Raw genomic sequence first — 18542 nt, 5'->3', positions numbered from 1 at the left:
TGTTTTATAAACTGGAAGCTATGAAATTATCACAGCAATTATATCTACATGGAGTAATATACTAATATGTACACTATCCCACTAATTTCTCAGTAACATTCATTTTTGCACAATTTTAGACAAAACAGATCACCTAATCTTCATCTTACATTGGGTCTATTTTCCCATTAACTTGCATCCCTTTTAGTGGAAATTTCACTGTGATATCTTTCTGACTCTGGTCGGCATTATTCTACCATTATTCCTAGGGATGTTGACAAACATAAACTTTTGCAGCTTTCAATTTCCCCTCCTCTGAGTATACCTACTATCTTGTCCGAGCCACTCACTTCCACTGCATAATCTCAATTCAATGCCAGGAATGTATTTAAAATTCAACAGTCACCAGGCCCTGTTCTTAGATGGCAGAATTGTACAACAATAGTGATTCACCCTATTTCTTACATCAACAACCTAGAGAAGGTCACTCTATTGTCTGAGAGAAGAAGCATCTCTTCTCATCAGTTTTCTAGTTCTTTCCAGTCCTCCCTTTCTCACAACTCTACAGCCCTTCAGCCAAACCACTGGTCCTGTCCTCCTTAACCAGCTCACCCATCTTACTCTTTCCTCAGTCCCTCCTCATCTAGGTCCTTTTGTAACCTCTGTCTGCCTTTTTGTCTCCTTAGCCCATGAACTGAAGTGTTTTCATGGCAAACTTATGATTTTTGTCTCCCGGCACTTCTGTACTAATTCCTAGCACTTACTTCACCACCACTGCTTAACTCTATCGTTTAACATTTTAGTACCAGTAGGTGATTTTAGGACTCAAAGACACTTTTACTCTCAGTGTTTTCAAGTTATGTGAACAGTGGTGTCTGGATGTCTAGTCATTGTTATCATGTTATGTTGCATATGGTTTCACCCTAAATATTTCTTTCAGACTCAGTGGAAAAAGAAAGTTACCGATTCACACAAGTAAACTAATTTGTATTGCTTTAAAATTACCTGTTTACCTAGGTTAGTTTGTCTTTCTTCACAGTTCAATTTTAATCCTCATTGAGTGTTAGTAAATAACACATTCATCTTTATTTCATTGACAATTGCATAATCTCTCATACAAGTAATCTTTATAATGAACATGTTAATTAACTCTATCTTATTCTTCTCAAAAATGCAGATTCTGGAATTGTCTGTCCTTCGTTAGTTTTCTTATGGTGTTTACTTTCATTGGACTTCTAATCCCTGCACACATGTATTTATACATATCATTTTCTGATATATATTATTCAATAAATATCTACTTCACACTGATTATTTTAAGGTAAGAATTCCATGTAAATTTTGTTTATAGTAATTTATCTGAAGATTATTTTCCAAAATAAGGAAATTATTTCATATCTCAGAATGAACAGTTAGTTGGCTCAAACTTCTCAGGTAATCACTGGCAAAGTAATGCCCAGGAGTTTTGTCAGATTTTAAATAAATTTTAGAGAAGTTCAAACACTTTGTAAACTTTCTGAAGATGAAAAAGCTTCATAATATACTACAATTACTAAAAGGCAACTACTATTAATATTTGACATATTTCATCCAGTATTTCCTATCTTTGTACAAGGTTTCTACCTAACCAGAGAAATTGTATCCTGGGATTTAGCTCAATATTATGTTATCATTTCTTTGAATTCAAAACTGTAATTTGAAACAGCTCTTTAAGCACCCAGAATGAAAGCCTACTTGTAAATGTCTTCTTTTCCCCTCAATAACTTTTGCAGTCCCTTTTTCCAGTCTTAAGAGAATGAAGAATCTACATCACGTAGAGCTGTACACTAAGAAAGCCAGCCATAACTGGAGTCTCGCAACTACCCGTCTCTCAAATAGATAGCATTCTACTTCCATCTAGGAAAATTAGTTAGCTTATTGACATCAACCCACTAATTCCAAATATGTGTCACAAGTTATCGTGTAAAATTGATCTAACAGTTGGGGGTGACATGGGAATGGGAAAGAACTGGACAATGAAAACAAATTGAGCAAGATGAAAATCTGTAAAGAAAAAAAAAGGAAGGACAGTTCCCTCATTTTCTGTTTACCCCTTCTTATTGTGGCCTTATAAATTGTCTAACCCTTGTCCTGCATGTGTGAAAGCACCACCCCATGCATAAGCAAAGTTACCCTACCACTCGGTAGTGCAAAGAAGTGATAAGTCATTCTCTCTGCGAGTATCTCTGTGACACGTGACTCCCTTTGGAGCCATGACAACAGTGTATGAAAGATGGGAATATACTAGAATAAAACGGGAGAATGTGTCCACCACAAAAATAACTTTAAAATGTGTTTTGTCTTCTAGACTTCTGGTCTTTTTACTAATGAGCCCCATTTTGTCTCGACTTGGTCATGGGTTCAGCTGGCGCTGGGCGTTCATCATGGTCTGGAGTGAGATGAAAGGGACACCGAACATAAACATGGCCCTCCTGCTTGCCTACTCTGACGTTTCTCTTGGTTCTGAGAGAGAAAAATCTCAAGTAAAGAAAGGCACAGTTTCCTGTTTGAGTATTTGAGGAGAGTGTTGTTCAGTGTTGAATGTGATTTTGAAGTGCGATCCCCATGTGGCTTCCCTGGAGGAAGGGGTTCCTTCTTTGTGGTTTGTTCATTCTGAGAAAATTGTGAACTAACCTATAGGGAGAACCAAGAGACAAGGACCTGAGCGAGGCTTCTGGCCAAGAACCTGCAAGATTGGGGGGGGGGGGAATCCAATCATTTTCATTCCCCTACCAGTTTAGAGACACCCAGCCTTCTTCACAGGTCTGAGGGTTTCAGATGAAGATAAATTAAAAACTATAAATGATTTTAAACAGTAGCTGTCACAAGACATACACTCAACTGTTTTTATTTATTTTTTCTAGAATCCATTCATTCAAGGAGAGTTTTTGTTGATAGTTAGCTCTATTTCCTGGTATTACTCCATATGGTCATAGGCAAAAGATTTTGTCAGGTAAAATCATCTAAGTAGTGTCATAACAGAACATACTGGAATATTTCTCCCTTTATTGCATCTTAAGGTGAGATTATTACAAAGAACCTTGCAGACCTCAAGAGGGAAGCCAGAGTCCTGACTCTGTATTTGTTCATTTGTTTGTTTTCCTAAAAGGTGCCCAAAGATGCATGTGTACAAGAACATAGTGAGTCTCCAGACACTTTTTCCATGCCCAACATCCAGCTTCCTCACTTGCTACAATCATCTGTTAGCATATAACAACCTAGTTCAATTTATAATACAGAATATATTATAATAAATTATTCTGAATATTTATTTAATATATTTTTTCAATTCTAGATATTATTTCATGGAGTGTCCGTATGTTTAATTACCCTGATTATCAATAGATTTATTTTGCCAATGGCAGTTTCTAAACTAGGTAAGCTCTACTGTTTATTATGGTGAGAGAAGAAAATAGTTATTCCAAATATTCTAAGAAGCATTAATAAGAAAATATCCATCTAAATACAAATCAGTGTTTTCTAATTGAATCATTAAAAATGAATAAATTATTCAAGCTAATAAACTTATTTTAAATGATTATTTGTGCTAACCTATTATAGTTAAAGAGTAGTGTAAGTTCATCCAATTATTCAACAAACTTTTTAGTAAGAATGATCTAGATGCTAAGCACTATTGTAAGAAGTATTACATTCTGAAGACAGGTAAGATTTCTGAGCTGGCAGAGGTCACATTGGAACAATTAAAAACAAGCAACGAATAAGTCAAGTCAAGATTTGAGAGATTCACAGACAAAAATAAATAAACCACACACAAAATAAAACAGAAAAGATAACAAGTGCTGCTTTCCTGGGGAAGCTAGAGAAGTGTATGCTCAAGGGCAGAAAACAGTAGAGGGATTTGACACTCAGAGAATAAGGCAGGTAATTCATCTGGCATGCTTATTTGCCTATTATGGAAGCTAAATAAGTTTCAATAACTTCAGTGTAGATGCCTGAGAAAGGAGAATGCCAGTTGTGTAAATTCTAATCCAAGCACAAAGGAGGAAGATCAAGTTACAAACAGGATAGTTTCCTCACCTAGAAAAATGAGAGAAAAGACTCACCATGAAAGGTAGTCAAGATAAAGACCAGTGCATACAAAATGCTGAGTCATCTTTCCCTAGTATATTACAGGCATTCAAATACACATTCATTATTATGCTTACAGTTGGATCTCAGAGAGTAGTATACAAGTGCAAACACTTTGAACATTAGTAAGTATTATTATCATTAATAAGTTCATGCAGAATCTTTAATGTTTAAGCATTCTTAGTGGTGAGGGTGGGAGATGGATCAGTGGGTAAAGTGTTTCCTGCATAAATATAAAGACATGAGTCTGGATCTCTAGAACCTATGCAAAAAATGTCAGATATGGTGGCTTGCACTTGTAGTCCTAACACAGGAGGACATAGACAGGTAGATGTCAGGAGCTCACTGACCATCCTGTGTAGCTCATATAGTGAGCTCCACATTCAGTGAGAGACCCTGCCTCAAAATATCAGGTGAGGAAATGACAAAAGAAGGCATCTCAGTATCAATCTGTGGCCTCCACATGCAATCACACAAGACAAGGGCACATGCACACCACACATACATATATCACACACACACACACACACACACACACACACACACACACACACAAATGATGAGTGTGGATAAGTAAAGAAGAAAAGGAAATTCATAATTCATAATTCATATCAAAATTATGTCCTTCTGTTTTTTTGTAAAATGTACTCTTTGCCCCTAAGGTCTTCGTGATGTAACATCAACAAAACAGAAATCAGTTTATTGTACATTCAAACACTTTCAAGAGCTCACCAAGTCTACAGCCACGGCACTCAAATTTGACAAAGATCTTGCTAATGCTGACTGGAACATGGTTGAGAAAGCAATTATACTTCAAAATCCATATGAAGTAAGCATACTGTAGCTCTCTATTCTACTAGAGTAAATGTGATTGCCATTAAATATAGATCAAATTATAAGTATTAATTCAAATTCAAAATGTTTATATTTTTTATTCATAAGGTCAGTTCTTATTTTCTGTAATAGTGAGGAAAACATCTTAAGACTTTTTATGGTTATTGTATGTACAAAGTCCCAACTCATTTAACTACAGAAAAAATACATATAAATTAAAGAGAGAACAGCATATTGGTATTGCCTTTTAAAGATAACGTAAGAAAGAAGAAAGCAAGGCTCAGAAAATGTCCTCTTTTTACTAAGTCAAAAGAAAGAATGGTCATACAATCCCTTATTTATTTATAATTTATTTAGGTTATTATATATGCTAAGCACTGGTTATAGCCTAGTTTGTGGTTAGTTGCATTTTGTATAAAACAGAAGCCAAGGTCAGTACCAAAAGTTTATCTGCTAGTGAAATAGCACTATCTATATCTGAAAAATACTGTAGGATCTCCCAGATCAGATTTAATCAGCTTAAGGTGCTCAGGACATCAACCTGGACTACAAGAGAACCTAATTTTTTAAAAAAAGAAAGAATAGTAGTCATCACAGCATTGAGTCATAACTGCCATGACCCTTTTACAAGGGTTGGCTAAGACCATTGGAAAACACAGATATCTACCTTATAATTCATAACAGTAGCAAAATTGTAGTTATGAAGTAGCAATGACAATAATTTTATGGTTGGGAGTCACCACATGAGGAACTCTCTTAAAGCATCACTGCACTAGGAAGGTTGAGAACCACTGTGCTAGTAGCTAGAATTAGAAGCCTGTATCCCTAGATCATTTCCATCATCTTCAGCAAATGATTTTCTTTAAGCTTTGGTTTTCTTCATTGGCAAAATTTCTACATCTTTTTCTGCATTTACAAATTTTCAGATCTCTTTAACACACGCTCACTTTCTTTTTCCGGCCCTAAATGATTCGTTTAAATCAGCGGCCGCCAAACTCTAAGGGCAGTAGACAGTGATTGCTACCCAGATGTTCCAGTTCTGATGCAGTGGGTGATGAGAGTATGTGTATTTCCAACAAGTGATGCTGAGGTTGTCAGGGAACCACACAGGACTGCTAAGTCAAAGTGTGACTGTATATGCGATAGCTTTTATAAACTCTCCATAATTCCACAGAGAGGAAAGGTACAACTCCTTCCTTACCACCTGTCAATTACCTTATCTCCTATAGAACTGAATCAATGGTGAGGACTCTTGAGCAAACGGGGGGCACTTGCATATTTTTATATATCTACCAGATATCTGTCATTTTCAAAAAAAAAAAAAAAAAAAAAGCTAGTGTATTGCTGGAGGGCTTCTCTCCAGGTTCCCCAAGCCCCGCAGTCCCACAATCCACTTATAAAATAATCACTCAGATGCTTATATCACTTATAAACTGTATGGCCGTGGCAGGCTTCTTGCTAACTGTTCTTTTATCTTAAATTAACCCATTTTTATAAATCTATACCTTGCCACGTGGCTGGTGGCTTACTGGCGTCTTTACATGCTGCTTGTCCTGGCGGTGGCTGCAGTGTCTCTCCCCTCAGCCTTCCACTGCCCAGAATTCTCCTCTCTCCTTGTCCCACCTACTTCCTGCCTGGCCACCTACTTCCTGCCTGGTCACTGGCCATCAGTGTTTTATTTATATAGAACAATATCCACAGCACTAGTGTGCGATTGTAGATATTTCTGCTAAATAATGCATTAATAGTCATGTATTGCTTTTGCTTCTTTTCGTGTTTTATTAGTTGAATTACCAAGAAACAACAGAGCATCAGAAGGTGAAATGTCCAGACTGCAACAAGGAAATAGATGAAACCCTCAACATTGAAGCAATGGAGCTGACCAACAGGCGTCTCTTGTCAGCACAGATAGTTAGTTCTCCGCGGCACCCCTTTAAACATACTGGGGACCCAAAACTCTCCTGAACAGTTTTCCCCTTGCTCAGCAGATTTTGATAATTTCCACCTACGAACGTTAGTCCAAAAGCAACCTTCACCTTCACCTTCACCGGTGTTTGGGGAAATTCTGAGAGAAGCTGGAGAGGAGAGCGAAAGGGAGTGAGGAAAATAGAAGAAGGAAGGAGAGGGGAAGGGAGGGAAGGAGAGAGGGAAGTGGGGAGGAAGGAAGAGGAAGAAGGAAATCCAAAATAGATTAAGAAAAAGGTGTTTAGTTTGGGGATTTCACTGATGCAAATGGCAGCCTTCAGCTGTGTTTAAAATAGCTGGTACCAAGACATTTGTTTTTCAAAGATTTCCACCAAATCCTCTAATAAATGCAGATAGGGGCTATTCATGCCAACTCAAGTAAGCAGACTCTCCCTGTGTAAACTTTGTAAACCCTCAAAGCATACAAGTGGCCAGATCCCCACCTGGGGAGCTCCAGTGGCCAGACCCAACCCCCAGACTTCCCTAAGGGTCCTAACAGCTGTTCTCTAAAGGCTGTAAACATCATTACCACTCCCAAGTGGGGACAGTGGCCAGGCCCCACCCTCCAATCCCTCCAATCCCTGGCCACCCTGGAAAGCTCCCCCCCACACACACACCTCAAGAAATCCTATATAAACTTCGTGTTCTGCCCAGTTCTCAGATGTTTCTCGCCACTGTCGAGCAGCCACCCTCCTCACCCCTCTCTCTCATGTGAGATTTGTCGCGCGGTGTGACTTTGTGTTACACCTTGGCTCTGGACTGGCAGGATGACTTTCCAGCTGGGTTGTACCATTTACAGAGGCTATCGCACTTTCCTTCGCATCTCAATTAGAACTTAGAGAAGTTTCCGTAGTGCAGCAGTGAACAAGACTCGGGGCAGTTACTTTGAGACTAGTTTCAGCTTTCTATCCGGGTCAGAATCCTGACCACACGCTGTCCCACCCTTTCACGGCGTCTGTGTTCAGTCTCCTTACATGCAGAGCACTCTGTGGTTTTCAACGATCGCAACCACTCAGGATTCTAACTTTCTTCCTGTTCATTCTGCCTGGGAAATGGGATGTCTGTAAGCTGTGAGTTTTTTTCTAATCGGCAGTAGTCAAAGCTTCTTAAACTCTGCTCTCTCAAGAGCCTGAGTGCTTTGAAGCATCATTGGCCAGTTCCATTGTGGATACATGGCATGGCTGCCTGGTGCTGAACCTCACCTGAAGACGTCACACTTGTCATACCAAATAAGTGTTACCACCTGATGGGCAAGACTGTCCTCTCCCACTGTTGGGTGAGCTTGGGGGAAAGTTTTTTCCTAGCTCTTCCATCTCTTTGAAAGCTGGTGCTCCCGGGGGGGGGACCATGGCCCCCCTAAGGTAAACGGAGAAAAGCCAGTCATCAGGGGTTTGCCTTGGAACCTACCTCTGAGCTGCTTCTAACATAAAGACAGTACCCTTTCTTGAATACAAGCCAGCAAAATGAGGGCGAAAATGTGGGTCAAACGGAAACTGGAACAGGACAGACCACAATTTCAAAGAGAAGGATTTAGAAAGAAGGGAAATGGGGCCGGGGCTGGTCTAACACCGGTAATTAGGCCCGATGACCGACCGTTCCTTTTCATTAGGGAATCAGAAAGGGGAGATTGAATTAGTCTCTAACTCTGAAAAGAATGTGATAGAATAATGGAAACCACATACCATCTATTGTTGGAGGGTTCGGGAAATAGAAATCACTTTTCTATTTCTTCTGTGAAAGTTCCCAGACTGAAACATTTTGGTGTCATAGAAAAATCTGTGGGAAAAAAATCAGCTGCTAGTACAACTGTATATCTATCTGCATATGCCCGCTTCATGCTAGATACTATCTTGAAACCAGAACGGCAGGTTATTTCCAAACTGCTTCTCCAAACACACAGCTCAGCTTTCCCCGTCGCAAGAAAAGCTGCCATCCATCCCACTCTTAAATCCACAGCAACTCCTCAAACGACCTCCTAAAGCCCAAGCCTCAGCATCCACCTCATTCTAGCTGGAGGTCTCAAGCCTCAGCAACTGCCTCGTTCTTGCTGGATGTCTCCAGCCTCAGCATCCACCTCGTTCTTGCTGGATGTCTCCTTGATGCACTTGCTCTGCTCACACACTTGTGGACACACATTTTTTTGCTCTTTGCTTGCTTTGCCACATGGCTCAGCTTCTCCAAGTGATGTGCTTACCACACAATTTCTGTCATCAGTCTTCCCACCCACAGCTACCACCACCACCTGTTTCTGTCCCATCCCAATTGCCACACGTACTTCATGCATGTAGACACACATACACACACTGTTCTCCCAGAGTTTAAAAAATTATATGCTACTTGATTCATTTATATCTTTTATATATTGTGCTATTAAATTTTACTTTAAAATTCTTTATTGATAATATTTTCATAAAATATATTCTTATTACAATTCTCCCTCCCCAACTCCTTCCAGATCCTCCTCACCTTCCCACCCACCCAAATCCATGCCTGTCTTTCCTCTCTCTCATTAAAAAATAGTCATATAATATAATGATGATGATGATAATAATAATGATAATAATAATAACAACAACAAATAATTATATGTTAAGATAAAAACAAACAAACCAGAATAGGACAAAACAAACAAATAGAAAAAAAGATTCAAAGAAAAGCACAAGAAATACATATTGATGCAGACACATACACACACACACACACACACACAGAAATCCCAGAAAAACCACAAAACTGGAAACCATAATATATAAGCAAAAGATTTTTAAGGTAAAAAAATAACAACAAAAAGCACTGATAAAATGTCATAGGACAAAATTTCCCTCAAAATATCATTGAGTTCATTTTGTGCTGGACATCTACTTCTGGGCATGAGGTGTTCCCTTAAATTGTGTATACCCAGTGAGACACTGATGGAGAAAACTGATTTTCCCTTTTCAAGGGTTTATCAATTGGAGATATTTTCTATTCCTCTTGGTGCTGGGAGCCCATCTCAGATGCTATGCATGCTGCCCCAGTCTCTGTGAGTTCTTATATGCATCAGTCCTGCTATGTCTAGAAAGGCCTTGTTTTCTTGGTATCTTCCATCCATACTGGCACTTACAATCTTTCCTCCTTTTCTTCCATGGTTCCATGAACCCCAAGAGGAGATATTTGATGGAGACATCCCACTTATAATTGGATGACCCAAGGTCTTTCACTCTCTGTACTTTGTATCAGCTGTGGATCTCTGTACTTGCTCCCATCTACTGTAGGAGGAAGCTGCTCTGATAATGGCTGAACAAGACACTGATCTATGAGTATAAAAGAATGTCATCGGGAGATTTTGTGGGTACATTCCTTTGGCACAGTGGTTCTCAACCTGTGGGTGGTGATCTCTTTGGAGTGTTAAATGATGCTTTCTTTCACAGAAGTCATGTATCAGATATCCTGAATATCATATATTTACATTACAATTCATAACAGTAGCAAGATTACAGTTATGAAGTAGCAATGAAATTAATTTTATGGTTGGGGGTGTCACCACAACATGAGGAACTATATTAAAGAGTCTCAGCATTAGGAAGGTTTAAAAGTACTGCTTTAGCAAAATAGTATTTGGTTTTCCTCTAGGTTAATGTCCTTTCTAGGCTCAGATTCTTGGCCAACCAAGCACTGTCAGGGATGGGCCCCATCTCATAGAGTGGGCCTTAAAGCCAAGCAGATAGTGGTTGGTTACTCCCACAAGCTTTGTACCATATCTTGCAGGCAGATCACCACTGTAGATCACAGGGCTTTCATTTGGGTTGGTGGTTAGCTTTCTCCTCTAGTAGCATGCAGAGTACCTTGTATTATCATGAATATTAGTCAGTAAAGGTGAAGGAAGGGTCTAGATAGGAACTAGCTCAACTTCTCTGTGTTCAGCGAGTTATGTTCAATAAGTTAAGTGTTGTCTTCAGATTATAAGGCCTTACCATGTGTCTATGGAGAGGAACAAATAGCCTTGGCAATAGGGTGGGTTATTTGGGGGTTCCCATGGGGCCTCTTTGGCCAAAAATAGCTTAATTAGATGTAACACATTCTCAGAACTTGGGGATTTCCTTTGGAGGCAAAAGATTTCTAGTTGGGACTTTGTCTCCTCTGTTACTTAGTGATTCTATTTAGATTTCTTTCACATATGTATATATTTTAAGAAGCTTCTACTTGTAGCTGGATGTTTCTCTGGTCCTGCCTAGCCCTACAGTCTGGATAAATCTTTCCCACCCGCATCCCACAGCCACTTGGCCCACAGAGGCTTATATTAATTATAACTGCTCAGCCATTAGCTCAGGCTTATTACTGACTAGCTCTCACACTTAAATTAACCCATAATTCTTATCTATGTTTAGCCACGTGGCTTGGTACCTTTTCTCAGTTCTGCCTTTTCATCTTGCTTCCTCTGTGTTTGGCTGGCAACTCCTGACTCAGCCTTCCTCTTCCCAGAATTCTCCTAGTCTGCTTGCCCCACCTATACTTCCTTCCTTGCTACTGGCCAATCAGCATTTTATTAAACCAGTGTACCAGAGCATTATCCCACAGCATCTACTGCATTAGGTTTCCATACAAACCCTCAAATGACCATTAGTTTTTGCTGCCCCCCCAATTCCCTTTGTTCCCTCTCTCATCCCTCTGCCTCCCCATTTGATCTTCCCATTCCCCATCCTCTCACCCACCCCCATCCATCGACAACTATCTAGCGAAGAGGGAAGGATCTCCCTAGGAAGGGAAATAGAATAAATTCTACTTTTTAAAAAGAGTTCATTTTCCTTCCTAGGTAAATCTAGTAAAGTAGCACTATCCCAACAATTGTGATTTATCAATACATCTAATACTGTATGTCTAATGCTGAATAGCATAATATGAGGTGCATAGTTGGTACTCAGTACTTGTTCACTTGAACCTCTCTGAACACTGTCTATATTTTATAAGAAAAAGCAGTCAGGTTATTTGGGTATCTTAAGTCTGTTCTTCTTTAGTATCTTCCTTGCTGGTTTTGTTTTATTGTCCTGCATTCCCTTGCCTGACTTCTTTCCTTCTTTTGTATAAATACACAGTGCTTTTTGTTCTTTCTGCCTGTTAAGCTAACTTTAAAACGCATGCTTAGCTGGGTATGGTGGCACATGCCTTCTTCCCAGCACAGAAAGGCAGAAGCAAGATGATCTCCGTGGGTTCCAGGCCAGCCTGGTGTACCTAGTGAAACCCTGTCTCAAAACAAATGAACAAAAGCATGTGTAACTTTATCATTAAACTGTGAGTAATTATTTAACTACCAACTTCTAATTAAAAACATTACCATGGACTAATTTTTAGTAAATATATATTTATATATATTCCCATTTCTTTTTTTTTCATTCTTCCTATGATTTTATTTTTAAAGAAGAAAATTAGCATATGAGGCACTAATGGCTGAGAACACAAAGATTATTTTAATTCAGAGTTCTAAAACAATTTTATTTTTTCTCATAATTTTCATTCTTTAATTTTTTCCTAATCACAATTTTATTAGTTACTCTGTAAACATTCAGCTTTTTATAGATATGCCTTCTTAAATACACATTCTTCAAAACATTGCTGTTGTTTTTATCATCGATATTTCCAACATTTCCAATAAAAAAAAAAACTATACAATTTACCTCTCAACGAGTTAGTAGCTAGATGTGCCCAAACTTTTGACATTGTAAAATGGCATTATCATCTACAGAGTTTGTACTCAAGAAGCATACAACCAGATTACACACACACACACACACACACACACACACACACACACACACACACACACCTCCTAATGTTCTACGTTAAGTCTATTAGTTTGTGATGGCCACATTCATAGCCAGCAGCAGCAGCACACATCTCAGTGCAGCCTATGGAACAAATCTGACATGACCTGGTAGCTCATGTTTCTAATGTAGAAAAACATTTGATCACTTCATTTCTACAGATTTTTTCAGGCCTAAAATGCAAGAGTTGCATCTAGTTAGCTATATGTTTATATGAAGGCAGTAAAGTGATACATATTTATAATTATTTATGAAATAAATTGTAGCTTCTTTTCCCACTTAGATGTTTCCAACTTATTTTTATTTCATTGGAGTTTAGAATTTTTTAAAACCATGATTTTAAGTCATTTCTAGATTTTTTTCTTTATTTCAGAAAAACAGCATTCCAGAACCCCCAAAACAAATGCAGGTGACTCCACTAAAAGTCTTGTTTTTATTACTATTGTAATAATCTATTCTCCCCATGTGCAAAAGGGGGGGGGGACTAAAGATGACTGCATGACTTCTGCAGTTCTTTCTGTTTATCTCAACCTGGGTTCTATACAATCAACAGCCCCTGTACCTTCTCAATTTCTTTCCTCAAATGTTTGATTACTGCTGTTATATACCCCTGACTTTTGATATTGGGCTCCTGTGCTGTGTTTTCTTAAACAAGAAATCTTTTTTTTTTTCAAGGCAGATTCAATCTTCTCAGTGCACTTGTAGTAACTCTTCACCTTAGCCATCTTTGCATATTTATTGCCATGTGGTCAATTTCATCTCTGCACTCTCTGTTCTAAGTGGCCTATTACAATCTTCAAAATTTTGAATATTGTTGTTCAGATCTCACCCAGTTCTGGTAAAGGAAAGAATACCTTCTCTACTGTTGTACACTAGAAAAGAAAATCTGGTGTAAAAAATATTCTGTATTCATACAGAGTAGTAGCATATTGTAATGGTGATGAGAAGCAAAATATCAAATTCAGACAGATCTGGGTCCCTGGCACTATCCTGAAAAGGCTACCATTTGCATCTGCAGAGCAGAGAATGGACTAGACTCTTCATAAGTAAGGCACATATAGACCATGTAATTCCAGAAGAGTTGCTTTGTAGAATCAACTGTTTTCAGTTTCTTCTCTGTTTAGTGAAAATGATCATTTAAAAATTTAGATTTTTTTCTAGTTTCTAACTACTTTGCCATTAGCATTTCTAAGATTTCATGGAGTCCAAATTGTTTTCAACTTCCTCAGTTTTTTTCCAAACAAACTGCTGTTTTTAACCTTAAGGCTAATAATGATATTTTAATTATATATTGTATATGTTCTTTAAAGCTGTTTAAGGAAAAGACTACTGCTCTATTGAATTCCTGTTGCTATGGAGACATCTTTAATAGCACTGAGGACGAAGCCCAGGCCCTTTGTATGCTGGGCGAGTGCTTGGTCATGGAACTGTATCCCCAGTCCCAAGAGCAGCTCTTTAACCCCTCACTCCCCAAAGTTAGTTGATTTATCTTTCTAGCACCCTCCAAAAATAAAAATGCTGTAATTTCGTCATTGGTCGTATACAGAATACTGACTACAGACCCAGGAACCTTCCATTACATTCTACATTCCAGTTTATAAATGTGTCCTATATAGTGATTCTCAACCATGATCAGCTTACTTCTGACAGGTACAGCATCCAGTGGTAGCTCGAACAGCCTCAGAATCCCTAAAGCTCAGCAGATCATCAATAAACATAGTAAAGGAGTGACTGTGTCATCTAATAGATAGGAGCTGGCAGAGGTGTATTGTGAAATATTTGGGAACACGGGCTTAAATAAAGATGAGCCAAGGTGATTTTAATCCATCAGGATTTCTAAATGCCCTTAATATTCTAATATGCATCACGAGTTTCACAGTAGGACACAGCTTGTAGCAACCCCAAAGCTATTTTTTTTTTCACAGAACTCTACCTTTCTTAACCCAGGTCAAAGACTAGAAGGGCCAGTTTCCCTGCAGAGCCTGATTATTCTCCCCAATGCCCAGATCTATCCTGTGTTGACATGGTAACCTGGACGCTGTAGAAAGATTCTTTCTGCAAGCATGCTAGGTCATTTGAGGAGTTTGTCTTCTTTCTCACACATCCTTTTTTTTTCCATTAAGAAGATAATAAGTTGTCATTGTGCCCACAGCATGTAATTATTTAAATCAACTTTTCTTTCAGGCGAGCTACCAACGGCAGTACAAGAATGAGATCCTGTCCCAGAGTGCAGTGCAGGTGCTGGTAGGTGCAGCCGGAAGCTTTGGCGAGAAGAAGGGAGAGTAAGTATGTTGCCAAGAGAGGGCTTCTACCCTAAGCCACTGTGGGGGGGAGTTTTCACACTTGTGTGTTGTAACCTCCATCCATCTGGCACCATATACACTCCATGCTCTGCACCTCAAACTGAATCCCCTCCTTTCCATTTCCCGCATTTGAGTTTTCCAGGCTGGTGTATTTGGCAAGCATCTTCTGAAAGAAATAACCTTTTCTCGTTTTTGGTTTCCCATTTTCAAAGCTACATTATAGCAAGTGTTTTTCCTTTTAGCCTCTCTGAACACTTAAATAGAGACCACGTGTCCCTTAATCTTTACAGGTGCACCTTCCCAAAGCACAGATGGACCCCACATGCCCTCTGTTAACCCTAGGCATATGTCTGTAATCTGGTACTGATTCTCTTAGATCCAACAGCTAAGGAAAGGTGGTGTGTTGGGGGAGCACCACCAGGTCACCCTCTTTAGGGGAATGGAGAATCTATGATTGGAAGTAGGAGAACAATTAAACAGTACCGTAGTTGACATGTGCACCCAAAGCTCAGACATACCCCCCCCAAGTCCAGATCTCCCCCTTAATGGCAAAGAAACTCAAATTCAGCTTAAGTGATGCCAAGGTCATTTACGGAGTCTGCTTAGAGCTGTACACTTGGCTCATTATTCCACACATAAGCCTGAGCTTTGTGATGTACCAATCTTGCATCCATTCACATGTTGCTATCCTATACAGTAAAGAGAAAAGCTCTAAGTGAGAAGAGAATCATGGTTTATCCATATAGCATGCAACATACACACATCTATAAGGAACACAGCTCTTCAATAAGTAATCATTGTAGTTCAAGCACGGACTTTCTCTAAGAGCTTAAGAGTTTTCATTTCCAGCCAGTTGTGCAAATCATTACAAAATTTTATGTATCCAGGAAGGGTGATAAAACATGTGCTATTTAAAACTTGACTTCCTTAACATGGATTTAGATATTTCCATGTATAACACAAGAATCTCCATATGTTCTCTAAATCCAAACCTTTCAAATGCTTGCAGGAACTCCATAGAAGTGAAGGAGCTCGAAAAATGTATCTTTTTTAAATAATACAGTGCCCTCTATAGTGAAGACAAACATACAGAGCACAATAGAGGTTTTTAATGAATGAATAAATACCACCCTAAAAAAATCCCTGTCTTTACACTGTCGGGGCCAGGGGGGAAATATGACAAAAATAAAGTGTCAGAGAGCAAAAAACCCATTTGATTTGTTTTGAACCTTTAAATTAAGCACTAAGGCAGAAGCAAGCCATGCGCAGAAGACTGAAAGAAACACAAAGTTGGGGTCAACAGTAGGCACCAGGAAGGGGCACCAATAGACTAAAGGGATAATGCAGAAGATTGTTGGGACGTGTGACAATTTATTCACATGTAGGACACATATTTAGCAGCAATATATGCCAAGCCACATGCCAGGCACTGCAGGCAATATCCAAGTAGCAGCCCTGTGCTCCCATTGTTAGAGAACTATTGATCCCACTTGTTCTCAGCGTGTGCTTTTTTTCCGCAGCTATCTTGGAATTGATTTTGCCATTTCTTAATTGGAAACGCTCAGTAGCTCCACAGGTTGGGGGGTCCTGTGGTAAAAAATAAAAGAAGCAAAGTGATTGCCAAGGTTACCAGAACCTACTCATAGTGCCTATGTAACACCCCGTGAAATAACACTCTAAATAAATTGTTTATTCTTACTGAGTGCCAGACACACTTTCGAACATGTTCCATGCATTATCTATTATTACCTCACAGAACTTAAAGGACGTGCTCCTGTTATCTCCATGATGCATTGGAAGGAAGCGAAGGACAGAGAAGTCAAGTAGTTTGCTTGAGGTTATTTGTCTAATAAATCACAGAGCTAAGATTCAATGCCTGACTACTTTGTACCTGGCATATGGCTTGACATTTATTGGTGCTAAATATGTGTCCTACATGTGTGAATAAGACTGTCATGTGTCACAACACTCTCCCACACCATTCCTTCAGCCCCTTTGTGCTCCTTCCTGGTGCGCACTGTTGACCCCTTCTTTGTATCGAGTCCCTCTCAGTCCTCTGGACATGTCTTGCGTCTGCCTTAGTTATTGATTACCTTGTAATTTGGGCTCTGAGATCACATAATTTTAGGATTTATAAGAACCTGCAAAATTGCTGGATCTTATCAGAGACAATAATTCTCTCAAAAAGGTTTCCTTATCCCCCAGAATGCTATTTATAATATGTCCACTTTGTTGGTGGAGAGCTTCCTCCATGACAACAGTTATGGAAATGGTTAGTTGCATATTTCATCCACTGGACCCTTATGGACAGAAATCAGTATTTCTTCATGGTTTATCTATAGCATCTAACAACCATTTTAGATTAGTTCAATAACTATCTATAATTTATAAATGAATCAGATTATATGGACATACAAGAATCTCCATGTAATTACTTTATAATATTAAATCCTGGAGAATTGAATAACTTCATCATTTTCAATGATATCAATATACCTAGATTTCTTCTAATTTTTGTTTGTCTTTTTCTCAATATTTTATTGATTTTTCCACTTTTTTGTTTGTCTTTTCCTCAATTTCATTTTTCATTTTTTCTTAAAAGGCCTCTAGCATCTTTTTGATGCTATTCTTAAGGTTGCTTTCTTCTGCTTCTTCTACCTTGTGATATTCAGGTCTTGCTATTGGAGGAGGGCTAGGTTCTGGTGATGTTGTATTGCTCTTTATGTTGTTGTATGTACTTCTGCCTTGACTTCTACCTATCTCCTCCTCTAATAGGTATATAGATGTCTGTGTCTGAGCAAGTTGCTGTTGGTCCACTCTGTGTTTGCTGTGTCTGTGTCTCAGGGGGCCCATCTGGGTCCTATCTTAGCTCTTGGTCTAATTGGAGCCGGCAGATTCTGTGTCTCAAGGAACTTCTCTTGGGTCAACCCAAGCTAGTTGATTCTGTGACTCACAGAGCTGCTCTTGGTCTTATCAGGACTCTTGGTCCAGTCAGAGCTGACAGATTCTGTGTTTCAGGAAGCCTCTCTCGCTCCAATGAGAGGTGGCAGATTTTACCTCTCTGAAAGCCACTCTTTATCTACTGAGGGCTAGCAGATTCACTGTCTCCTGAGGTTACTCTTGGTCCAATGACAGCTCTTTGTCCAATGAGAGCTGGCAGTTTGGTTTCTGAGCCTCGGCAAGTGGCTGGGGTCTCAGGCAGATAGATATGGGGGCAGAGAGTGTAGATTGCAGGGTCTGCTGGGGGGTCTTGGTGAGGGGGGCCTTCCCACAGGAACCCTGCCTGCTGGCTGGCAACTGGGGCAGAGTTGGGTAGGTGTTCCTGGGGATTGGCTGTGACCCAGTGATGGGTCCTAGGGGCAAGACTCACTGGGTATGAACAGAGTCACTCACCTCTAGGTCCAATGAGAATTAGGAGTTGGTTTCCAAGCCTCAGGAAGTGGCTGGGGTCTTGGGCAGTCAATAAGACAAAATGACAGCCTATAGAATGGGAAAAGATCTTCACCAACCCCACATCTGACAGAGGGCTGATATC

At 39.3% G+C, this 18542-nt stretch overlaps 1 protein-coding gene across 3 annotated transcripts in view; it reads left to right on the top strand.

Annotated features, from left to right (window-relative positions):
• Slc9c1 (solute carrier family 9 member C1) overlaps window positions 1-18542 on the top strand; it is an 88760-nt gene that overhangs the window by 21249 nt on the left and 48969 nt on the right. For all 3 annotated transcript variants that reach the window (XM_028872137.2, XM_037209738.1, XM_037209737.1), the window contains 6 exons: window positions 1157-1300; window positions 2327-2501; window positions 3314-3395; window positions 4770-4936; window positions 6727-6852; window positions 14889-14986. In XM_028872137.2, the coding sequence (XP_028727970.1) occupies window positions 1157-1300; window positions 2327-2501; window positions 3314-3395; window positions 4770-4936; window positions 6727-6852; window positions 14889-14986 (792 nt within the window). The remainder of the gene's footprint in view (window positions 1-1156; window positions 1301-2326; window positions 2502-3313; window positions 3396-4769; window positions 4937-6726; window positions 6853-14888; window positions 14987-18542) is intronic.

Source organism: Peromyscus leucopus, chromosome 12 (assembly GCF_004664715.2).
Source record: "Peromyscus leucopus breed LL Stock chromosome 12, UCI_PerLeu_2.1, whole genome shotgun sequence".
In the NCBI taxonomy this organism is placed as follows: Eukaryota; Metazoa; Chordata; class Mammalia; order Rodentia; family Cricetidae; genus Peromyscus; species Peromyscus leucopus.
Note: the sequence above shows the minus strand (reverse complement) of the source record. Positions and strands in the feature narration are given on the sequence as shown.